The sequence below is a fragment of the Schistocerca americana genome, chromosome X (assembly GCF_021461395.2).
Source record: "Schistocerca americana isolate TAMUIC-IGC-003095 chromosome X, iqSchAmer2.1, whole genome shotgun sequence".
Classification (NCBI taxonomy): Eukaryota; Metazoa; Arthropoda; class Insecta; order Orthoptera; family Acrididae; genus Schistocerca; species Schistocerca americana.
The window spans coordinates 203,755,541-203,779,922 of record NC_060130.1 but is presented as its reverse complement, the minus strand read 5'-3'; the positions used below and the strand labels follow the sequence as shown (position 1 = coordinate 203,779,922).

At 44.8% G+C, this 24,382-nt stretch overlaps 1 protein-coding gene across 1 annotated transcript in view; it reads right to left on the bottom strand.

Moving 5' to 3' along the window:
- LOC124555326 overlaps positions 1–24,382 on the bottom strand; it is a 371,889-nt gene that overhangs the window by 74,915 nt on the left and 272,592 nt on the right. The window contains exon 3 of the mRNA XM_047129203.1: positions 4,435–4,735. Within this exon, the coding sequence (XP_046985159.1) occupies positions 4,435–4,735 (301 nt within the window). The remainder of the gene's footprint in view (positions 1–4,434; positions 4,736–24,382) is intronic.

Genomic DNA, 24,382 nt, shown 5'->3' with positions numbered 1-24,382 from the left:
ACTGATGGTGAGATATCGGTCTTCTTGTGGTGTTGTACACTGTGGACGTCCCGTACTGTAGCGCCTGGACACGTTTCCCGTCTGCTGGAATCGTTGCCATAATCTTGAGATCACACTTTGTTGCACACGGAGAGCCCGTGCTACGACCTGCTGTGTTTGACCAGTCACCAGTCGCCCTAGTATTCTACCTTTCATAAGGTCATCGATATGTGTTCTTTGAGCCATTTTCAACACAGAGTCACCATTAACACGTCTGAAAACGTCTGCACACTTACTCGCTGCACCATACTCTGACATGCACCAACACAACTATGCGTATGTGGACTGCTGGCAGCGCCACCGTGCGATGACCGCAGGTCAAATACACCGCTTGGTCATACCCCGAGGTGATTTAAAGCCGCAAACCCCCCACCAGAGCGTTGTTTCACAATCTATCAGCATTATCCTTAATTTATGAGTATGAGTGTATTAGAGAGAATGAAAACTCGACGGAAAAAAAATTGGCTAGGTGCGGGTAGGAATGTTTTTTTAAGTCATCAGTCCTACGACCGGTTTGATGCGGCGCGCCATGATTTCCTCTCCTGTGGCAAACTCTTCATCTCAGAGCAGCACTTGCAACATACAATGATCAGCCAGAACATTATAAGCACCTACATAATAGCCGGGATGTCCACCTTTGGCACGGATAACACCGACGACGCGTCGTAGTATGGAAGCAATGAGACCCTGGTAAGTCGCTGGACGGAGTTGGCTCCACATCTGCATACACAAGTCACTTAGCTCCCGTAAATTCCGGGGAGTGCCGCTAGACTTGTATAGCGCAACTTGTTACCAGTTCAGTGCCGCCTGTGTTGTGGACCTAGCTTGTTCTGCTCATCTGCAGTGATTGTTTTTGTTAGCCCTGTTTGGTTCTTGTTTCGTTTTTTATGATGGACGTTTAAGTGAACAACATGCATTTCTGATGGCAAATTTAAGTGAACAACATGCATCTATATTTTGTTTTCTTCTCGGTTAAAACGCTGCTGAAACTGTTTTAATGTTGAAAACAGCTTACCAAGATGACGCTACGGGAAAAACTCCAGTGTACGAGTCGTTCGCTCGATTTAAAAATGGCGACACGTCGATTGATGACAAACCTCGTTCTGGACGGCCACCAACTGCCTCGAAACGCCCATTAACTGCCCAAATCGACGAAATATTGAAAAGTTCATTCAGAGTTTGTTCCGCCAGATCAGACCGTCATTTAAACCTGTTATTTTGAAGTTTTAAGAAGATTGCGCAACAGTGTTCGCCAAAAAAGACCCGATTTGTGGCAGACGAGAGACTGGTTCTTCCACCATGACCACGCATCTGCACACGCAGTCCTCTCTGTTAAACAGTTTTTGGCTAAAAATGGCATGGTTCCACTGCCCCACTCACCGTACTCGACTGCCATGCTACTGTGCGCCTTTTTCATATTACCACGTATAAAAAGAGGTATGACACCGATTTGACAACATTGAAGAAGTCAAGAAAATAACGAGGGAGGGGCTGTCAGCCATTTCTAAAGATGACTACAAAAAATGTTTCGAAACGTGGAAGCATCGGTGGGAAAAATGTATTAGTTGTAATGGAGAGTATTTTGAAGGGGATAAGGTTGTATTGCAAACAATTTGAAAATATATGGCTTTTTAAAAAATCCGTTTTTTTTGTAGCCTCCTCGTAAGTTGCTGCCAGCCATGTATTTAGTGCATTATACAGTAGATTCCTAGAATTTAAACAATAAGAGGAAATTTCCGAAAGTAAGTATCTGCATTGCTTTTGAAAGAGAAGATGGTACAGCAGGTGACACAAACAAACGCCACATTAATCCACACCCATTGTTGGTTCAATGACGGAAGGAGCGTAAGCAGAAGAGGAATGATGCATGCGCAGAGTGCTGAAAAAGGGAGAATAGCAGCAGGCCGGCGTGCCTTAGGGTATTCGAGAACAAATAACGATTGCAGACGGACGTGTTCCAACAACATGCTCGCTAATGGAAGTGCGTGCTGTTATCCGGTGTAAATGGGCACAAGGAGCTACTGTGTCCATCATCCATGAATGCCTACAGACCATGTATGGTGAAAAGCTCAGGTTGCATCTAATGGATGGGCGCTGGTGTTGCATGTTCAGAGAAGGAAGGCAGAGTGTGGAGGATTAAGTTCGAAGTGGGCCTCTCTCCACATTCACAAATGAAAACTACATTGCTAGAGCACAGGGCATAGTGTTAGCGGACAGGCACGTAACAGTGTCAGACATGGCATCTACATTGTGTATTGGCCATGCTCAGTCCGATCACATGTTTTGTGAAATGTTGTGTTATCGAAAAGTGTCTGCAAGACGGGCGCCGAGAAACCTGACTCTGGATCACAAGAGTACAAGAATGGGAATCAGCCTCAGTCACTTGATGCGGTATGCACAAGAGGGAAATGAGTTCCTGTTCAGAATCACCACTGGTGGTGAGACGAGTGCACTGCTCTATCCCAGAATCCAAGGCTACCGCAATGACGTGAAAGCATCAGAGTTCAACAGTGAGGAAAAAATTCATATCCACAGGAACTGTTGTGGCCACAGTGTTCTGGTATGAAAAAGATGTGATTATCCTTGATTTCCTCCAGGAAGGGACCATCAATGCAGCACGCTGCTGCGACAACCTCATCAAACTCAGGTGTGCCATTCGATGAAAGAGACCAGGGCTTTTGAGAGAAGGTGTTGTGCTGCTGGACGACAATGCAAAGCCGCATACAGCAAGGCTCACACAGGATCAGATTCATCGCTTCGCATGGGAGAGATAGGATCAGCCAGCCTACAGCGTCAGTCTAGGACCATCAGTCTTTCATGTGTTCCCTGCATGTGTTCCCTGCTTTCTCGGCATGTCACTTCCAAACCAACGATGAGGTGGAGCATCCGCCCACGACAATGTAATTTCGGTTTTTTTGGGTACCCCCTCGTATATTTTGTGGCGGAGGAAACGCAGAGACAGTGACAAACTGTGCCCCGTTGTCGCCCTCTCCTTCACCGTCCCAGAACCGAACCCTGAAATCGCGCCTGGCCCCTTATACCAAATGTTGTTGTGGTCTTCAGTCCAGAGACTGGTTTGATGCAGCTCTGCATGCTACTCTATCCTGTGCAGGCTTCTTCGTCTCCCAGTGCTTACTGCAACTTACATCCTTCTGAATCTGTTTAGTGTATTCATCTCTTGGTCTCCCTCTTCGATAGTTACCCTCTGCGCTGCCCTCCAATACTAAACTGGTGATCCCTTGATGCCTCAGAATATGTCCTACCAACCGATCCCTTCTTCTAGTCAAGTTGTGCGACAAATTTCTCTTCTCCCCAATTTTATTCAATACCTCCTCGTTAGTTATGTGATCTAACCATCTAATCTTCAGGATTCTTCTGTAGCACCACATTTCGAAAGCTTCTATTCTCTTCTTGTCCAAACTATTTATCGTCCATGTTTCACTTCCATACGTGGCTGCACTTCATACAAATACTTTCAGAAAAGACTTCCTGACACTTAAATCTATACTCGATGTTAAAGAATTTCTCTTCTTCAGAAACGCTTTCCTTGCCACTGCCAGTCTATATTTTATATCCTCTCTACTTCGACCATTATCAGTTATTTTGCTCCCCAAATAGCAAAACACATTTACGACTTTAAGTGTTTCATTTCCCTATCTAATACCCTCGGCATCACCCGATTTAATTCGATTACATTTCATTATCTTCGTTTTGCTGTTGTTGATGTTCACCTTATATCCTACTTTCAAGACACTGTCCATTCCGTTCAGCTCCTCTTCCAGGTCCTTTGCTGTCTCTGACAGAATTACAATGTCATCGGCGAACCTCAAAGTTTTAATTTCTTCTCCATGGATTTTAATACCTACTTCGAATTTTTCTTTTGTTTGCTTTACTGCTTGCTCAATATACAGATTGAATAACTTTGGGGAGAGGCTACAGCCCTGTCTCACTCCCTTCCCAACCACTGCTTCCCTTTCATGCTCCTCGACTCTTATAACTGCCATCTGGTTTCTGTACAAATTGTAAATAGCCTTTCGCTCCCTGTATTTCACCCCTGCCACTTTCGGAATTTGAAAGAGAGTATTCCAGTCAACATTGTCAAAAGCTTTCTCGAAGTCTACAAATGCTTGAAATGTAGGTTTGCCTTTCCTTAATCTATTTTCTAAGATAAGTCGTAGGGTCAGTATGGTCTCACGTGTTCCAACATTTCTACGGAATCCAAACTGATCTTCCCCGAGGTCGTCTTCTATGTTTTTCCATTCGTCTGTAAAGAATTCATGTTAGTATTTTGCAGCTGTGGCTTATTAAACCTCAGAAAATATCCCTGAACAACCTTAACAGCTGAGACCTGACTTATCAAGAATGTGATTGTGAAGACAGAGGTAATGTACTTACGACGGTCATGAGGGCAGAGCGCATCTCGTAGACCCACACGTGCGAGCAGCTAGAGCCGAAGCCGTGTACGATGACCTTGGTGGGCAGCGATGCGTTGAAGGCGGCGGCGGCCTCCGCGACGTCGGAGCGCAGGCTGGTGGCGTTCAGGTGTCTCGGAGCGACGGTGCGGCCCGAGTAGAGCATGAAGCGCGTGCCCACCTCCTGCGGCGGCGCGGGCAGCATGTCCAGGTACCCGAACACACCCGAGTCGCTGAAGCAGCCCACCTCCTCGTAGCACACCACGTTCGCCGCTCGTCGCTGCCTGTGGAACACACGCTGTTAAAGTACGCGTCATTTATGACGGCGGCCGAGTTTAGGTTCGTTCTGTGCATCTGACGTCACAAAATTAGTGGTGGGGAGCTCGTGAATGAGTCGTTCAAATGAACGCTTCACTCCAGTGAAGTGTGAACTAACCACTCAATTTCAATGAACTGGTACTTCAAACTCTCCACAGATAGCACACTCCACACTTTTTTTCTAGTTCGTTCACTCACTCTCTTCCCCTCTCCCTCTCCCACTACATTGGCGCTACGTCACTCATTCACCCTTCACTTCAGTCCTCCCTTTACTGCCTGTCGACGAATCGCGCGGTGAAATTCACTTACAACAACAGTTGCACTTTGCTTTCCCATCACCTAAATCGGCGAAGAAACCCCAAATTTCACTACTTCTACGCGATCGCGAGTTGCTAGCCATTGTATAAGCGTGAACAGACACAAAAATTGCTTTCCGAATAAAATAAAGAGGGATTTTACCTGGAATCGTACCAATGACTACAGGTGACAGTTTACGTTTTGAATTTAGAGGGTTATTATTCTCAACAAAAATAAAATCTACAGGAAAACTTCTGAATAATTACTTAACGTAGGTATATAAACTTTGTGACAGTGGTAAACATACTCATTCTATTTTGGATTAAATTTTAAAAGGAACATAAAATTGGACTTAATTTCGTTAGTAGCCCTAATTTTCAGTCCATAAACACAACAAATAAGGTTTCACTTGGCAGATGAAGACTCTTTTTGGCGCTTCATGAAAAAATGTCGAGCAAGGTTAAACGTAATACCTTCTTTATATGCGACAGGCTTCTCTATTTATCTTTCCATTGTCCCCTTAGACCATGCTGTATTTAAGTTACCTCAGACGCTGTAAGACGCAAAACGTTACGTGGACGTTACTTCATAGTTCGGCCATCTGTTGGTAAAATTATGAAGTATTACGAAGCTTTATTGTACGAGCGAAGCGAAGCGAGCGTAGCCGCGGCTGAGCGGCGAACTGGACAACTTCGCCAGGCTTCCGTACTTCATGAATGAACTACTTCATTTGAACGCTTCACGGCAAAGAGTGAAATGAATGAAGTACTTCACGTGAATGAACGAGTTCGACCCATCTCTACACAAAATACAGTCAGCCAATGAACAGAGAACGACGTTGCCAGAGCTCGACTGCAGTACAGAGCATGGACGAGTGTCTTTCAGTTTTAGAGACGTTCAGTCATAAATGAAGTAACTGAACGAAAGCAATGTCTTGATAGCAGAATTTCTATTATGGAAAGTTTGGAAAAAGCATTCTTTATACCAATTGCTTCATATTCTATTAATTAATTAAACCAAACAAGCAATAAGCCTCCTAATTCAGGCAATAGCAAGGAAAGGTGTTTGTATCATTCTCACTAACCGCTTTTTCGCAATAAAGAACAGCGATAATTGTTTATTTCCTATTGTAACTCCACGAAACGTGAGTAATTCACAGTCATACCAACAGTGTTCGTCGGTATTTTGCGTCCTAGTTTAAAGACCTTCAGGAAGTCTATTGAACGACGAGCCGCGTTAGCGTAATGGTTAAAGTGTTTGGCTGCTATGCGGAAGGTTCCGAGTTCAAACCTTGTTACACAATGTGCCTGTGGCATTACAAGTGCATCACATACAGAAACATGAACTCAAAATCAATGCATCGATGCTAAATATAAACTGTTATGCCTGTCCTGCAATGTCTATCCCACCCCCCACCCCCCACCCTCCCAAAAAAAAAGATGACAAATGGCCATGTAAAAGGGTTTAAGGAACAACAATAAGAGAAAAACGAAAAAGGAAAAAATATATAAACGGAAACTTATAAAATGACAGTAATATTAACCAACACTAGGAATATAATAGGTTAATAGAATAAAATGTCTTTTTTTAAATGTATCGTTGTTAATATATTTAAATAAATATATATGGTTACAAAAAAAATGTTCGGTGCATAATATTTTCTTTATTTAAAAACAATATCGAAGTGTCTTACTTCATGAATTTTATTCGTTTGAATGTAATTTTTTGAAATTTCTAGTGGCAAATGGACCATACGGAAAGTATACGCTATGGACTTTCACCTCTGCAAACTCTTCAAAATTTCGTGCAGTGGTTTACTACATTTAATGCTGCACAATAACTGCGTTGAACATCGAAACAAAATTAAGTCATATATGGGGGGAAGGTATTAGTCAAGAAGATGTGTAAAAATCAAATTTTTGGGCCAAATACTTTTTGTGAAATCTAATGACAAGTGTGTCAATGCAGTTGGAACACCATGTGTCTACACAGGCGAGCAGTGCAGTGATGACAAAATCGCGCACAGCGCGGAATGCGGGGAGCACGTCTCTGTAACAGCGAAAGGGTTAATGCGGCCGTGGTGGCTTTACTTCACATAAACTGCTCGCTCCCCCCTAAACGTAAGTTTGCTTGGCGCGTGCAACTGGCAACGCAGCAATCTCCCGCGTCTGGGCGGGCATGCGCAAACCGCCAAGATAAAAGAATTGAACTATAGTACACCGCTTCTCGTAAATTAGCCTGGTCGCGTCAGTTTGAAAGGTATGTGCTAAGGTCTGATCAGGGTCGGTAGTTGCCAACCGCAAGGTGGAACGAGTATAATATCTTTGAGTAGGACGATCTTTGATGGTTGAGAGTGCCGGGCGCGCGCAGTAAAAAACAGGAGAATCGCAGGTAGGTGCCCGGAGGAAGCAGACGTGTGGTGACAGCGTTGAGGTAGGTCGCGCCCCTGACCAAACTTTAGCACGTAAACGAGAGAAGATAATCATTTCAAATTGGTTTTTGTCAGATAATGTTCAGAGTTAGGATTTGTATGTCCAAGGTTTGACGCAGTAAGCGCTTTGTAAAATTTTTTGTAAGAGTGATTCGTGCTACAAAAATGTTTGAAATGGTAGGTTTTGTGTATGACTTAAAATTTTAACAATATATATACATTGAGATCAACATTGTGTTTAAATCTAACAACCTGAATCATAATCCACATCCTTTGCTTGTATTGAATATGAAAATGAGTAGTAAAGTAGTTACCCACCAATGAAAGAATGTAAAGAAAATGAGGCCTCTATGCAATGTATATGTGCAATTCATGGTTTGAAATCGATTTTGGTCGAACTAACGTTATCAGAGCAAAGTTAATTCAAACAACTAATTTAATGCCATTTCAGAACTGGCGTTATTCAAGCCAAGATATAATTTCATTAAGTAAACATTAGGGCCAAAAGTTAATTTTTCAGTACCATCTTAATGCCATTGCACAAACGGCATTATTCTCTTAAACTTGATTGCTTGAGTCAAATACATGTTGCATTTCTTGCAAAATGGAGGAGTGCAAGAAACAAGTTCACAGACGCAGTCAGATGCAGGTTTGTTGAAAAATTAATTTAGAAAAATCTTATCAATGACACTTTCACAAATAAAAAAAGGTTACAATTTTATCTGAGATACTTTCAAGCTAACACGAAACTGAGATAATGGACCTCTGATGATATGAGGGGCACCCAAATGAAAACCGAACAGCCACCACAACGGGACCGTGGAATGATTCTATTCAAAAGTAATCAGCATACATCTTAAGACATTTATCCTATCGGGAGTCGAGACGATCAACTCTTGTGTCGTAGACTACGTCGGCTGCTTACAGGTCCTCAACCGCACCCACTCTTGCACTTCTTCGTCCGACTGAAACCGTCGTCCATACACGCCTTTCTTCAGATCGCCAAAGATATGAAAATCACGTGATGAAAGATCCAGGCTGTATGGGGGGCGCTGCAGTACACTATGTGATCAAAAGTATCCAGACACCCCAAAAACATACGCTTTTCATATTAGATGCATTGTGCTGCCACCTGCTGCCAGGTACCTCATATCAGCGACCTCAATAGTCATTAGACATCGTGAGAGAGCAGAATGGCGTGCTTCGCCGAACTCACGGACTTCGTACGTGGTCAGGTGATTGGGGGTCATTTGTGTCATAAGTCTGCACTCGATATTTCCACACTCCTAAACATCCTTAGGTCCACTGTTTCCGGTGTGATAGTGAAGTGGAAACGTCAAGGGGCACGTACAGCACAAAAGCGTCTGTTGACTGACAGAGACCGCCGACAGTTGAAGAGGGTCGTAATGTGTAATAGGCAGGCATCTATCCAGACCATCGCACAGGAATTCAAAACTGGATCAGTATCCACCGTAAGTTCAAATGGCTCTGAGCACTATGGGACTCAACTGCTGAGGTCATTAGTCCCCTAGAACTTAGAACTAGTTAAACCTAACTAACCTAAGGACATCACAAACATCCAAGCCCGAGGCAGGATTCGAACCTGCGACCGTAGAGGTCTTGCGGTTCCAGACTGCAGCGCCTTTAACCGCACGGCCACTTCGGCCGGCTTCCACTGTAAGTACTGTGACAGTTAGGCGAGAGGTAAGAACATTTGGATTTCATGGTCGAGCGGCTGCTCGTGTCACACATCACGCCGGTAAATGCCAAACGACGCCTCACTTGGTGTAAGGAGTGTAAACATTGGACGATTGAACAGTGGAAAAACATTGTGTGGAGTGACGAATTACTGTACACAATGTGGCGATCTGATGGCATGGTGTGGCTATGGCGAATGCCCAATGTGTGTAGTGCCAATAGTAAAATTCGGAAGCAGTGGTGTTATGGTGAGGTCGTGTTTTTCATGGAGGGGGCCTTGCACCCCTTGGTGTTCTGCGTGGCAGTATCACAGTACAGGCCTACATTGATGTTTTAAGCACCTTCTTGCTTCTCACTGTTGAAGAGCAATTCGGTGATGGTGACTGCATCTTTCAACACGATCGAGCACCTGTTCATAATGCACGGCCTGTGGCGGAGTGTTTACACAACAATAATATCCCTATAATGGACTGGCCTGCACAGAGTGTGACCTGAATCCTATAGAACACCTTTGGGATGTTTTGGAACGCCGACTTCGAGCCAGGCTTCACCGACCCACATCGATACCACTCCACAGTGCAGCACTCTGTGAAGAATGGGCTGCCATTCCCCAGGAAACCTTCCAGCACTTGATTGAACGTATGCCTGCGATAGTGGAAGCTGTCATCGAGGCTAAGGGTGGGCCAATACCATACTGAATTGCAGCATTACCGATACAGACGAACTTTTAGTCATTTTCAGCCAGGTGTCTGGGTACTTTTGATCATATAGTGTATTTCCCAACTAAATAGTTGAAGCATAGCCTTTGTCCGATTGGCAGCACCCCGACAGCCCGAGGGAAAACGGTAAAGCCAACAGCGGAAACTTCCCACGTCTCCCCCACCAAAGAAATCCAAAGCTGTTCATACAAGTTCCAGTAAGATCATGAGGACCTCCTTCTTCGACTGCAGGTGCCCTCTGCTTATCGAGTTCCTCGAGCATGGAACCACAATCAAATGACAGCACTATGAAGACACTTTTCAGAAACTGCGACGTGCCATAAATTCAAAACGCCCAGCAATGCGTCGGACAGAATTATTCTGTTGCACGATGACGCCCACGCCCATACTACCAATCGGACGCTTAAGCTATTTGGTTGAGAACTACTGCAACATCTTCTATACAGCCTTGATCTTTTATCGTGTGATTTTCACATCTTTGGCGACCCGAAGAGAGACATGCGTGGATGTCGGTTTCAGTCGGACGAGGAAGTTCAACAAGTGGGTGCGGTTGTGGATCCGTCAGTGACCAACAACGTTCTACAAAACAGGAATTGATCGTATCTTCTAGCTGGATAAATGTCTTACTGCGTGTGGCGGTTGGAATCATTGGTCAAATGAGTGTGAAATCTTATGGGACTTAACTGCTAAGGTCATCAGTCCCTAAGCTTACACACTACTTAACCTAAATTATCCTAAGGACAAACACACACACCCACTTCCGAGGGAGGACTCGAACCTCTGCCGGGACCAACTGTACAGTCCACGAATGCAGCGCCTAAGACTGCTAGGCTAATCCCGTGTGGCTGGAATCATTGCATGTTACCGTTGTGGTGTGGGTTCGGGTTCCATTTGACTGCCCGTTATAGGACGTAGGTCATTCCCAGACAATGGTTGACAAGTGTTTAAATGTTCGTCCTTTCCCACTTGGAACTTTTAGCCAACGGCTGCCATGGATAACATGCGTGGTTTAGTAAGTCAGTTATATAGTTACTTACAAGTCCTATAGATTATCTGAACGATTCTTATTGAAATGATGAGCAACGAGTTAGTTTACAAGGATGTATAGATGATTAGTTTCAATGGATTTTATGGCTGCCCGTGTGTGGCAACCATAATTTGGATATGGAGTAGGACGTGACCAGGTTGTGACTAAAATCTGGTGGCAGGTAAACGATTAGTGACAAATAAGCGCCAGCTAGTATAAAATAGTTACTTAGCTTTATTGACAGCGAAGAGAGTACCGTAGATACGGTTCCAATTAGTGTCCAAGGAATATTCCTGATTCGTGGTCTAAGTCGTTATACAATACTGAATCACACAGCGAGCTAGCTAACCAGACAACGAACGACGGCAGTGACGACTACAACGAGCTGTCTGCAAGACTCCCTGACTCGGGGCCAGCGCTCCTGTTATGTCGTGTAGCCAGAGGGCGCTGTAGCGACACCCCCGGGATAACAAGGCCGTCCAGCAGTCTTAGTGACGTCACACTAAGCGGCCCATAGCCGACGTAGCAGTCCACGGACACCTCCGTACAGACGCGCCTGATGCTAACGATCTTCTGTCCGTCATACAGAAAGGAGCGAACTATAATTCGAACCAAAGACCAAATTATATATATTCTTGTAAACAGCATAAAGGTTCATAACGAAATACCGAGTACATATACGGGCAGGAATAGGTTCTAGAACTCCTCTGAAAAGTGTTTATCTTCAGTACCAGAATGAACATCAAATTGTCAGGTTTCCTAAATAGATAAGCACTTTGTTAGTAACAGACAGCAATAATGAGACTTGCAGTTGGTGATTTCTACGTGGAAAAGCTGTAGAGAGATTGAAAATGGCAAGTAAAGAGAGCCTCAGCCTTTTGCTCACATTCTTACATGTAATGCACTTGGTTGTTTTTCATTTCCTTACCTTTCATAACATTTTTAATATTGTTTCAAGAAGTGTATCTTCAATAGCAGAGTGAACTTCAAATTGTCAAGCTTTTCTTAAAGGAAAGAGCAGTCCCTTAGTATCACAGTGCAAGACAGAATCTTGTGTTCAGTGATGTCTATGTTAAAAGGAGAATATTTGATATCTATCTTTTGTTTCCATTCTTTATTACTGGGGATACACTTGTAAAAATTCTTGAAAAGAGCTGTCACCATGAACATATGAGTAAATTTACAATAGTCATGTGTTTTATGAGATAAAGCGAACTCTTGTTACCTTATTGTAAACGAAAGTTGTGAGGGTTTTGCTGTGTATGACAGTGTTTAAGATAATTTACTTTCAGTGTAATAGCTTGAAAATGTTAAGTCCTGCTGTCAGTTGGCATTTGTCACCACCTGTATGCGAGTTTTAAAGCTAAATAGTGTTCTGACAATTATAAAATAGTGGCAAAGTTCCTCAATCGATTAAACTTATTCCTGCCCGTATATGTAATCGGTATTTCGTTATGAACCTTTATGCTGTTTACAAGAATATATATAATTTGGTCTTTGGTTCGAATTATAGTTCGCTCCTTTCTGTATGACGGACAGAAGATCGTTAGCATCAGGCGCGTCTGTACGGAGATGTCCGTGGACTGCTGCGTCGGCTATGGATCGCTTAGTGTGACGTCACTAACACTGCTGGACGGCCTTGTTATCCCGGGGGTGTCGCCCCAGCTCAGCAATGGCGCGACGTCTTCGGTCGGCGGCAACGCCATGCGCCGCCGGCGGTCGCGACGGGAAACTGGCAACCCATGCGACGGCAGGGCGCGCGCGCTATTCGGTTGGGTCCGCGGATACAACAATGGGCTTGCCACATGCTGGTCATTTACAAGTTCCTAAATGGCACACTGGCCTAAATTTAACATTGATGAACATGTTATTTTTGAGTCCTACTCATCCAACTACACTTTTTTACCGTTACCAATTTTTTAATAAAAATTTGGCAATGAAACTAAATGAGTTATCCAGAGGAAGCGATTTCAGCTTAGATTTAAAACCAGGTTTGCTAATTGTAAGACATTCTACGTTATTAGGCAAATGATCAAAACTATTGTAGACGCATATCGAAACGCTTTCTGATCCAGTGACTGCCTTCATAAAGAGTAATAAAAATCATTTTTTTCTTATAGTGTTGTAGGTATGTACATCGCCATCCTTCTCAAATTGTCACGTATTATTTAGAAGAATTTCATAAGGGAATATATACGGGGTAGCCAAAATAAAACTGGTCGTGAAAATACACTACCTGACAAAAAAGTGAAGCACCCACAAAACATTGTCAGATGCCATTGTAACTGCTTACACGTACACACCACTGGTGGGTATGTAAATACTCATCGCACTGTGACCTGTCATTTCCGACCGCGAATGTGTGGGAATGAATGCCCCAAAGAAAAGGGGTGGTTTCATTGTGCTCTCTTGCTACCCCTTGGGGCCTTTTCGTGTCCATTCTGAGTAGGAGTGTGTCTGAAATGTTTGCCTCAGCCATCCGTAAGATGACTGCACGATTTCAACGCTGAGCGCTGCGGTTCTGACCTCAACTGCAGAGAGACCAAAAGAAGGGGTGAAAAGTGCGTAACAGGGGGTGTGACGATCTTAATATCGTGTGACACGTCCACTGTGCCGTTGCTCAGAATTTTGGTGAAATTTGGTGCCTTCCTCCTCACATGCTCTTCTGAACTTTGGCTTTCTTTTGGCATGTGTCGACACCTTGTTGTGTGAACCGCCGCCGAGCTCGGGGGTGATTTTGCAAAGCGCCGAGCGTTTGCGTTATTACAGAGAAAGGTTGTAGGGACCTTTCAACCAAGTTTTAAAAGAATGTGTAGCACTGGGAGACAATTAAGGGATTTCAAAAAAGTGATCCTTTATTTGTGTGGCACAATGTACACTGATGAGACAAAACATCATGACCTGGTGCTTATTAGCTTGTTTGTCGATCTTTGAAACGAAATACATCGCTGATTCTGGGTATAGGGATCCGAAAGTTCGTTAGTAGGTTTGTGGAGGTATGTCGGTTTAGACGTCTGCTTACAGGTCTTGTAATTCGCGTAAATAACGAGCCGATGATTTGCGTATGCGATGATGGCTCTCGATAGCGGGCCAGATAGGTTCCATACGATTCACATCAGACAAATTTGGTCACCGAGACATCAATGTGTGTTCAATATAATGCTCTACAAACCACTGTGGCACAGTTCTGGCTCCGAGATACGGACAATTATACTGCTGAAAAATGACAACGCCGTCGGGGAAGATATCAGACATGAAGTAATGCAGGTGATTCGCAGCTGTCAGCGTGTCTTTGATTACTACCACAGCAAGCGCAGGTGAGTGTCTCCCATAGCATAGGCCGGTATTACACTATCAAATTTCTTTGTCCAATATCTTTGTCCAATATCTTTGTCAAAGATATTTAATAGTGTAATTTGGACTTTGTCAAATGTCGTCCAATATTTGATCAAATCTAGGGCCTCGCTGTATATTTGATCAAAGAAACCGCTTGTCTTCTGTTCACTGCAATGTGACATGTTACCACATGGAGCGCTAGCATCGCTGCAGCGTTCTGTGGTCTGTAGTGTTTTTATAACCATTGCCGGTAAATACAATTGGTGTGTGCCGACAACTACAAAATTAATAGAGATGTCTGAAGCTGATGAGGCGCTTTACAACGTGAGGCACCCTGAATACAAAAATAGATTAAGAAGATTGGAGACCTAATCTGACCTAACCTAACCTAACATAACCCTCTCCTGTAGCAAGGAATCGGAGTGTTATAGTGAGCCCGTCTTCTGAAGATGTAGCAGTTCTTAAGTGAATATTGTGCTTTGTGATATGAGGATACACTTCATTGAGCACATACAGAAATGTATGCTCATCCATTCTTAAGTAATGGATGTACAACTTGACGTCTTCCACTGTAAGCTCACGTAACAAGTTTTGTTGAATGCTTTTATCGTGTCGTCGTAAAACCCACGGCTTCACCCAGATTAGATTAGTTTTTCGTTCCATAGATCCGTGCTGAGGAGATCCTCGTGGATGTTGAACATGTAGATTTTTTTAAAGCTGAAATAACAATACTAATAGTATGAATAAATACAATACATCATTTGTTTCTATTAAACATTTCGCCAATGGAGTAGAAGGAGTTGGCCAGTAGTAAGTCTTTCAGGCTCCTTTTAAACTGATCTTTATTTCTAACTAAATTTTTTATGTTTCCTGGCAAATTATTGAAGATGAGTGTTCCTGAGTAGTGGACCCCTTTTTGAACTAAATTAAGTGCTTTTAAGTCCTTGTGCTTATCATTTTTGTTCCTGGTATTGTATGTATGAACTGGGTTGTTTGTTGGAAAAAGAGATATATTATTTACGACAAATTTCATTAAGAAGTAAATACACTCCTGGAAATTGAAATAAGAACACCGTGAATTCATTGTCCCAAGAAGGGGAAACTTTATTGACACATTCCTGGTGTCAGATACATCACATGATCACACTGACAGAACCACGGGCACATAGACACAGGCAACAGAGCATGCACAATGTCGGCACTAGTACAGTGTATATCCACCTTTCGCAGCAATGCAGGCTGCTATTTTCCCATGGAGACGATCGTAGAGATGCTGGATGTAGTCCTGTGGAACGGCTTGCCATGCCATTTCCACCTGGCGCCTCAGTTGGACCAGCGTTCGTGCTGGACGTGCAGACCGCGTGAGACGACGCTTCATCCAGTCCCAAACATGCTCAATGGGGGACAGATCCGGAGATCTTGCTGGCCAGGGTAGTTGACTTACACCTTCTAGAGCACGTTGGGTGGCACGGGGTACATGCGGACGTGCATTGTCCTGTTGGAACAGCAAGTTCCCTTGCCGGTCTAGGAATGGTAGAACGATGGGTTCGATGACGGTTTGGATGTACCGTGCACTATTCAGTGTCCCCTCGACGATCACCAGTGGTGTACGGCCAGTGTAGGAGATCGCTCCCCACACCATGATGCCGGGTGTTGGCCCTGTGTGCCTCGGTCGTATGCAGTCCTGATTGTGGCGCTCACCTGCACGGCGCCAAACACGCATACGACCATCATTGGCACCAAGGCAGAAGCGACTCTCATCGCTGAAGACGACACGTCTCCATTCGTCCCTCCATTCACGCCTGTCGCGACACCACTGGAGGCGGGCTGCACGATGTTGGGGCGTGAGCGGAAGACGGCCTAACGGTGTGCGGGACCGTAGCCCAGCTTCATGGAGACGGTTGCGAATGGTCCTCGCCGATACCCCAGGAGCAACAGTGTCCCTAATTTGCTGGGAAGTGGCGGTGCGGTCCCCTACGGCACTGCGTAGGATCCTACGGTCTTGGCGTGCATCCGTGCGTCGCTGCGGTCCGGTCCCAGGTCGACGGGCACGTGCACCTTCTGCCGACCACTGGCGACAACATCGATGTACTGTGAAGACCTCACGCCCCACGTGTTGAGCAATTCGGCGGTACGTCCACCCGGCCTCCCGCATGCCCACTATACGCCCTCGCTCAAAGTCCGTCAACTGCACATACGGTTCACGTCCACGCTGTCGCGGCATGCTACCAGTGTTAAAGACTGCGATGGAGCTCCGTATGCCACGGCAAACTGGCTGACACTGACGGCGGCGGTGCACAAATGCTGCGCAGCTAGCGCCATTCGACGGCCAACACCGCGGTTCCTGGTGTGTCCGCTGTGCCGTGCGTGTGATCATTGCTTGTACAGCCCTCTCGCAGTGTCCGGAGCAAGTATGGTGGGTCTGACACACCGGTGTCAATGTGTTCTTTTTTCCATTTCCAGGAGTGTATACTGAGAGGCAGTAGTTAGTATACCCAGTTCTTTGAAGAGGTTTTTGCAGGAGGTCCGTGAATTTACTCCACAAATAATACGTATTACACGCTTTTGGACCTTGAAAACTTTTGTTTGACTTCAAGATTTACCCCAAAATATTATCCCATACGACATTATGGAATGAAAGTATGCAAGCTTTTTCATTTTTATGTTGCCTATGTCTGCTAACACTCGGAGTGCAAATACAGATTTGTTAAGGCCTTTCTGCAGTTCTGTGGTTTGCTCCTCCCAACTGAATTTATTATCAAGTTGTAATCCCAGGACTTTTAAGACTGTCAACCTCGTATGTATGGTTCCATTTTTTTCCCCCACTTCTTTTTCACATGTGCACACAATGCAATTGGAGTACGTAGAACTGCTGCGGTTAATAACAAGTTGTTGTCAGCCATCTTGAACTTTGACGAAAAATTTGATGACAGTGTAATGCCCCTTCTAGCGCTACGTCAAAGATCTTTGTCAAATATATTGGACGGAATATTGGATCACATCTTTGATCAAATCTTTGACAAAGAAATTTGATAGTGTAATACCGGCCATACTACTGCTCCCACCAGCCAGCGTCTGTGGCGCGCTACACCTTTCGAGCCGCCGTTCACCTCGGTGATGGTGTTTGTGGAGACGACCATCGATCTAGTGTAGCAAAAATGTGATTCACCCGAAAATCCGACACGTTTCCACTGATCGACGGTCGAATCCCGATGGTCCCGTGTCCACCGCAGTCGTAACTGACGATGTCGTTGGGTCAACATGTGAACACGTAGGGTTGGTCTGCCGCAGAGCTCCATGTTTAACAATGTACGATAAACGGTGGGCTCCGAAACACTTGTTCCTGCACCAGCATTGTGCTCTTTCAGCAGCCGCCATAGATCACCATCTATCCTACTTTACAGAGCAGACAAGCCCCCGAACCCTACGTTCTGGGGTGGCCGAGCGATTCTAGGCGCTATAGTCTGGAACCACGCGACCGCTACGGTCGCAGGTTCGAATCCTGCCTCGGGCATGGATGTGTGTGGTGTCCTTAGGTTAGTTAGGTTTAAGTAGTTCTAGGTTCTAGGGGACTGATGACCTCAGAAGTCAAGTCCCATAGTGCTCAGAGCCATTTGAACCAACCCTACGTTTTGTGATGAGTCGTGATGACGTCCAACCATTTAGCACCCAGTGGTAGATCCGCTGCCCTTCCACCTGTTTCCACAGATGCTCACAACATTAGCAAGTGAATATTCGACCAGCTTCGCCGTTTCGAGATACTCGTTCACAGGCTCTCCGTAATAATAATCTGCCCTTTGTCAAAGTCACTTATCTCAATGGATTTCCCCATTTGCCCATTTGTAGCCCATAAGCCCAAATCTTCGCAGGGGTGTCCCCCGTCCATGTCTGCCTCGCTTTCATACTTTTGTTGCCGCATCACGTGCCCACAACGCCACCAGGCGGCAACTAATGTCGCGGTGGGCAGTGGTATAATGTTTTGGCTGATCAGTGGATAACGATATCAATGAATTTCCTCTTGTTTATAGCTTCGTTGATTCATATAAATTAAAAGTGTCAGAATCTTAGGCTAATGAAACTCTTTTGTCCACTTACGGGCTTTCGCAGTGATGTCTTCTACAGAACGTGAATGGGTAAAGAATGGAAGAGAAGTTGCAAGTCAGTATCGTACATGAGCCTCGTGACGCAACAGAAAGCGCCTTTACAGCGAGGAGAAACTGTAAAGCTTACTTTCAGATGCAATCGATCCAAAACTGCCAACTCATTCTAGTGGCCGCCTACAGAGGCTGCGGTAAGGGACATCTCTGACCCACTGCGTTCCAGTTAGAGATTCATGGAGATGTGTTGCATCCTAAATGACATGGACTGAGGCTTCTGTGACACTTGGAAACATAGAAACGAACGTCGCAAAAGCTGAAGAACACCAAAAAAATTACTTTCCTCCTTGTTTTCATAAACATGGTTGTTGCGAAGTATTTTATTATCCTGATACTAGTAAGTCGTAAAATCTACGACCGCAATCAGTTTTAACGTCAGAATGGTGGATTTACATCCTACAAGAATGACACTGAAACAGCCTGAAACTTCCCTTTGAATGTAAAGAGTGACTGTGCTGGTAAAACTTCTACGTTCCTTGGTTTTCCAACTCCAGAGTGAAGCATCAATGCAAGAGGACGTGCTTCTGGGTATTAGAAGTGTACAGCAGTCTAGACTACCACCTATGATTGCCTCGCTGTATGGTGGTACAACATGCAATGTGTGGTTTTCATGTGCAATAAAAAGGGCGCAAATGATGTTTATGTTGATCTCTATTCCAATTTTCTGTACAAGTTCCGGAACTCTCGGAACCCAGATGACGCAAAACTTTTTTTGCTGTGTGTATATTGGGATGGGATTAACTACTGCTAAATACCTAATTACCTGTACCAGTTAGAACAGACAGTCATGTTTTGCGGGATTAATTTCACTATAAATAGGAGTCCACACAAACACTGCTTGACAATAAAAGCGAAAGCTCCAGAAAGGGAGAAGAAAACGAAATGAAACGTTACAGATTGTAAGCGTATATGATATTATTGCAGTGACTGCAAAATCGAGTCAAATTTACAGAGAACTTGGTAGTATGAAAACAATTATCACTATGGTACTGCGGCCTTTCTGGAATGGATGCATGCACTGATTCGTTGGGAAGGGTATCATAAAAGTCGTAGTATCCTTTGCTGAGGCCAACTAGCTCACGACTGTTGTAACTGGTCCTCTGTATCATGGGTACTGGCAGTATCTGATCTGGTCCCACTCGCGTTTTATCGGGGACGGGTCTGGGGATCTTGTTGGCCACGGGGTACCTCAACATCACGTGGAGACGTGCATTGTCCTGTTGAAAAATAGCACCACGATACTGTCGCGTGAGAGATAACACCTGCCGACACAGTATGTCCCTGACGTCCCGTTGTGTCGTCAGATTTCCCTTAATCACTACCAGGCATTACCTGAAGTCACACCTGATGGCTCCCCATACCATGACACCGAGAGTCATGTCTCTCCAAAAGCATTGGAGGAATGGGTGCTCTACGCAGATCGTCGGCATACTCGCCGATGACAGTCATCTGGGCTATGCAGAATTGCAATTTATCATTGAACACAATGCGACGCCATTTATCAGCAGTTCATTCTTCTCGACCACGGCACCACTCCAAACGCAGTAGTGTGTGTTGCGATGTTAATGGCAGCCTATGTTGGGACGATAAGTGCCTAGTCCGGGGGCTGCTGGAAATGCCGTGTGGCTAGAGCCTCCCGCCGGGTAGACCGTTCGCCTGGTGCAAGTCTTCCGAGTTGACGCCACTTCGGCGACTTGCGTCTCGATGGGGATGTAATGATGATAAGGACAACACAACACCCAGTCCCTGAGCGGAGGAAATCTCCAACCAGCCGGAAATCGAACCCGGGCCGTCAGGTATGACATTCCGTCGTGGTGACCACTCAGCTATCAGGGGCGGACCGGATGCTGCTAGTCGCCAGCCGATGGTGCAGGATGACACAGAATGTTGCAGGGTGTCCATTACTTGTTCTCGGACCATTGGCGGAGATGTGAGGAGGTTACGATGTGCTTTGTGCGTAATATGGCGACCCTTCCTTATTGTGGTCAGATGTGGTCGGCCGGATCCTTTCCGACGAGTATGCTTGCCCCCACGCTCCGATACAGTCCAACATCGAGCCACTGTCATATCCAAATGCCCCACAAATTTGGATATTCCACGATTTCATCAGCCAAATGGAGAACCCACGGTGATCCCCTTACAAACTCTGCCAGGTGCTGATAACACTGTCTCGTATGAGTATGCTGCATCTTCGTGTCCTTCACAGGGATCACTCAACACTATTCACGCCCCTTATATTACCTACCAAGCCTGGTAACAACACAAAACACGGACAAGAGTAATGCACTCTGGTAGCCGTTCTAATTGTCACACGGAATTGCAAATCTAATCATTTACATACCCGCTCACGTTGTACAAAAGATACATTGCTATCCGATCATGTCTTCTGGGTGCTTCACTTTTTTTGTGAAACAGTATACGTACACTGATGAACCACAATATTACGACCGTCGGTAGAAGATGACTGCACAAATTTCCACGAAGCAGCCAGATTGGTGAGCTCCTCGAAAGACAATGCGCACACTTTTGTTCCGAAAGTGGCGCTGGCCGCTATGTGGGGGGAACCAGGTCGTCACGCTTGGATGGATGTGGCCCACCGCTTTGTGGTATGTAGCAGCAGTTGCTAATGGACTACTTCACCGCTATCTGGGATAACTTCGGCCGGTCTTGTCACACATTTGTTCACAACCTTCTTGTGCTTCGTCCAGGTTCCGAAAATAAGTTTACATTGATCCTCCATCGTTAGCACATCTGTTGAGTGACGCACTACTGGACATTACAGCTGCGACGCCATGAAGACGAAATGCAACAAACGACAGTACTTGGATATTATTTCATTGCAACCCCACAAAATTTGATTAAAGCCATCTACACGCTTTATACTGGGTGATTATAATTAAAAAGCAGCTATCCACAGATTTCCAGTGTGAGCTGCAATTATCGCACAGCAGCGAAACTCGGTAAATATTCTAATGCGTTAATATGGAACCGTTTTATACTAAAAAATCTGATATTGTGAAGATGATTGAATATGTAATACACTAGGAGCGAGGCGTGGGCAAAAAAGATGAAACAAGTGAAAAAGGCATAACGTTGATGTTATTATTAAATTCCACTTAAAAAATTTGTTCAATATTAGCACCGGAGACGTCGACGAGATGCAGTACAGCGCCACATTTGCACCTGGTGGCCAAAATTAGAACTAATTTTTTCCACCGTAAATCGGTTTTGTATTGACGCATTTGCATATCTACCAAGTTTCGCTGCCATACGATAATTGCAGCCCACACTTCCATGAGTAGTTGCATTTTAATTATAAGTACTGGGTATATGGAAAGATTACGCAGCGGATTTCTGATCTAGAAATTGCATTTGAATAGGTTATGTTACATCTCGTGTATGAATGAGAAACGTCTACCACCACGTGTACGTCGGCAGCATAGTGGCCGATCGAGACTGTGGTTCATCGTTCCGCGACATTGCTACTCACGTTGGTCAGGATCCCACGACCGTCATGCAGTGAGTTCAGGACGGCGTTACTCAACGCCATAATGTATCTCAACGGCCCCATACAACTACTGTCCCAGAGGACAGACATATTGTTCTCTCTGCTGTGCAGTAGAGTTGTGGCGATTCGTGAATGAGTCGTTCATTTGAACGACTCTAAATAAAGAACCGTAAGAATCGAATCGTGATACGGACGAATCGTCGTTTAAAAGAATCGTAAGAACGATTGCGTGTTTCCGAGTCGTGACGATTCCAAGTTCCAACGATTCATTGATTCTTAGTACGCTATGCTTCAAAGGCAACTTCCGAATCATCCCGAGCCGTGCCGAATGATTACGACCGCCAGATGGCAGTCAAGTGGATGATGCGTATGAACAAAGGAAGCTCGGAACGAACAAACGAAGTTCATGGTCCGTAATATTACTCGTGAAAACAATAGATGCAATCAAATCAAATGTGACCTTTCATCAATTAAGGCATTACACGTATAAATCGAGAATCACACTTGTAACGTCATATGCATGTTTACTCATAAATAAACTATTTCTGGCATATCTAATCATGACACAGTTCGATTCTAACCCCACTGTCAATTTCAGACATGTCCTGCCATCTGTGAGTAAGATGTAGAACTTTTTGCATTCCGTAAGAATCGTGCCATCGCAGACTAGAAATGAATGAATCGTAAACGAATCGTAGAAATCGATTCGCAGTGTGAGATTGAATCGTAGGAATCAAATCGGGAAAAAGAATCGTGTTGCCCAACTCTACTGTGCAGGTTTGTACGTCACGTGACGTACCTCGGAGCTTGCGAGATATACGGGCCCTCTGGCGTGCCTTCACAGCACTACAGGTCTTACGAGTTGCAGCGACCATCTCCGGTGGGAAGCAAGTTACTATTTTAGACCAGTTTAATATTTCGTAGCTGTGTGTTTGAGTACACTCACACTTTTGAAACATATGACAAATTTCAGGACTTTAATGGGTACCTTTCCATTTATGTGATAGTTTCCCGTCTGGCGCCGGACTAGGGCTGTTGATGTTTTTAAAAATATCGGGAATCCGATATATAGATATTTAAAAAGTGACATTGCACACACTCGATGTATCGAAAAAACGTATCGATTTATTGAAGGATGAAATATCGACGTATCGGCTGCACATTGTAAATGTACAGCCGATTTTAGAGTTGTATATTTAAGTACAGGGGTATTACAAATGATTGAAGCGATTTCATAAATTCACTGTAGGTCCATTCATTGACATATGGTCACGACACACTACAGATACGCAGAAAAACTCATAAAGTTTTGTTCGGCTGAAGCCGCACTTAAGGTTTCTGCCTCCAGAGCGCTCGAGAGCGCAGTGAGACAAAATGGCGACAGGAGCCGAGAAAGCGTATGTCGTGCTTGAAATGCACTCACATCAGTCAGTCATAACAGTGCAACGACACTTCAGGACGAAGTTCAACAAAGATCCACCAACTGCTAACTCCATTCGGTGATGGTATGCGCAGTTTAAAGCTTCTGGATGCCTCTGTAAGCGGAAATCAACGGGTCGGCCTGCAGTGAGCGAAGAAACGGTTGAACGCGTGCGGGCAAGTTTCACGCGTAGCCCGCGGAAGTCGACGAATAAAGCAAGCAGGGAGCTAAACGTACCACAGCCGACGGTTTGGAAAATCTTACAGAAAAGGCTAAAGCAGAAGTCTTACCGTTTACAATTGCTACAAGCCCTGACACCCGATGACAAAGTCAAACGCTTTGAATTTTCGGCGCGGTTGCAACAGCTCATGGAAGAGGATGCGTTCAGTGCGAAACTTGTTTTCAGTGATGAAGCAACATTTTTTCTTAATGGTGAAGTGAACAGACACAATGTGCGAATCTGGGCGGTAGAGAATCCTCACGCATTCGTGCAGCAAATTCGCAATTCACCAAAAGTTAACGTGTTTTGTGCAATCTCACGGTTTAAAGTTTACGGCCCCTTTTTCTTCTGCAAAAAAAAAAACGTTACAGGACACGTGTATTTGGACATGCTGGAAAATTGGCTCATGCCACAACTGGAGACCGACAGCGCCGACTTCATCTTTCAACCACCGCACTTCCATCATGATGTTCGGCATTTCTTAAACAGGAGATAGGAAAACCGATGGATCGGTCATGGTGGAGATCATGATCATCAATTCATGTCATGGCCTCCACGCTCTCCCGACTTAACCCCATGTGATTTCTTTCTGTGGAGTTATGTGAAAGATTCAGTACTTAAACCTCCTCTAGCAAGAAACGTGCCAGAACTGCGAGCTCGCATCAACGATGCTTTCGAACTCATTGATGGGGACATGCTGCGCCGAGTGTGGGAGGAACTTGATTATCGGCTTGATGTTTGCCGAATCACTAAAGGGGCACATATCGAACATTTGTGAATGCCTAAAAAAACTTTTTGAG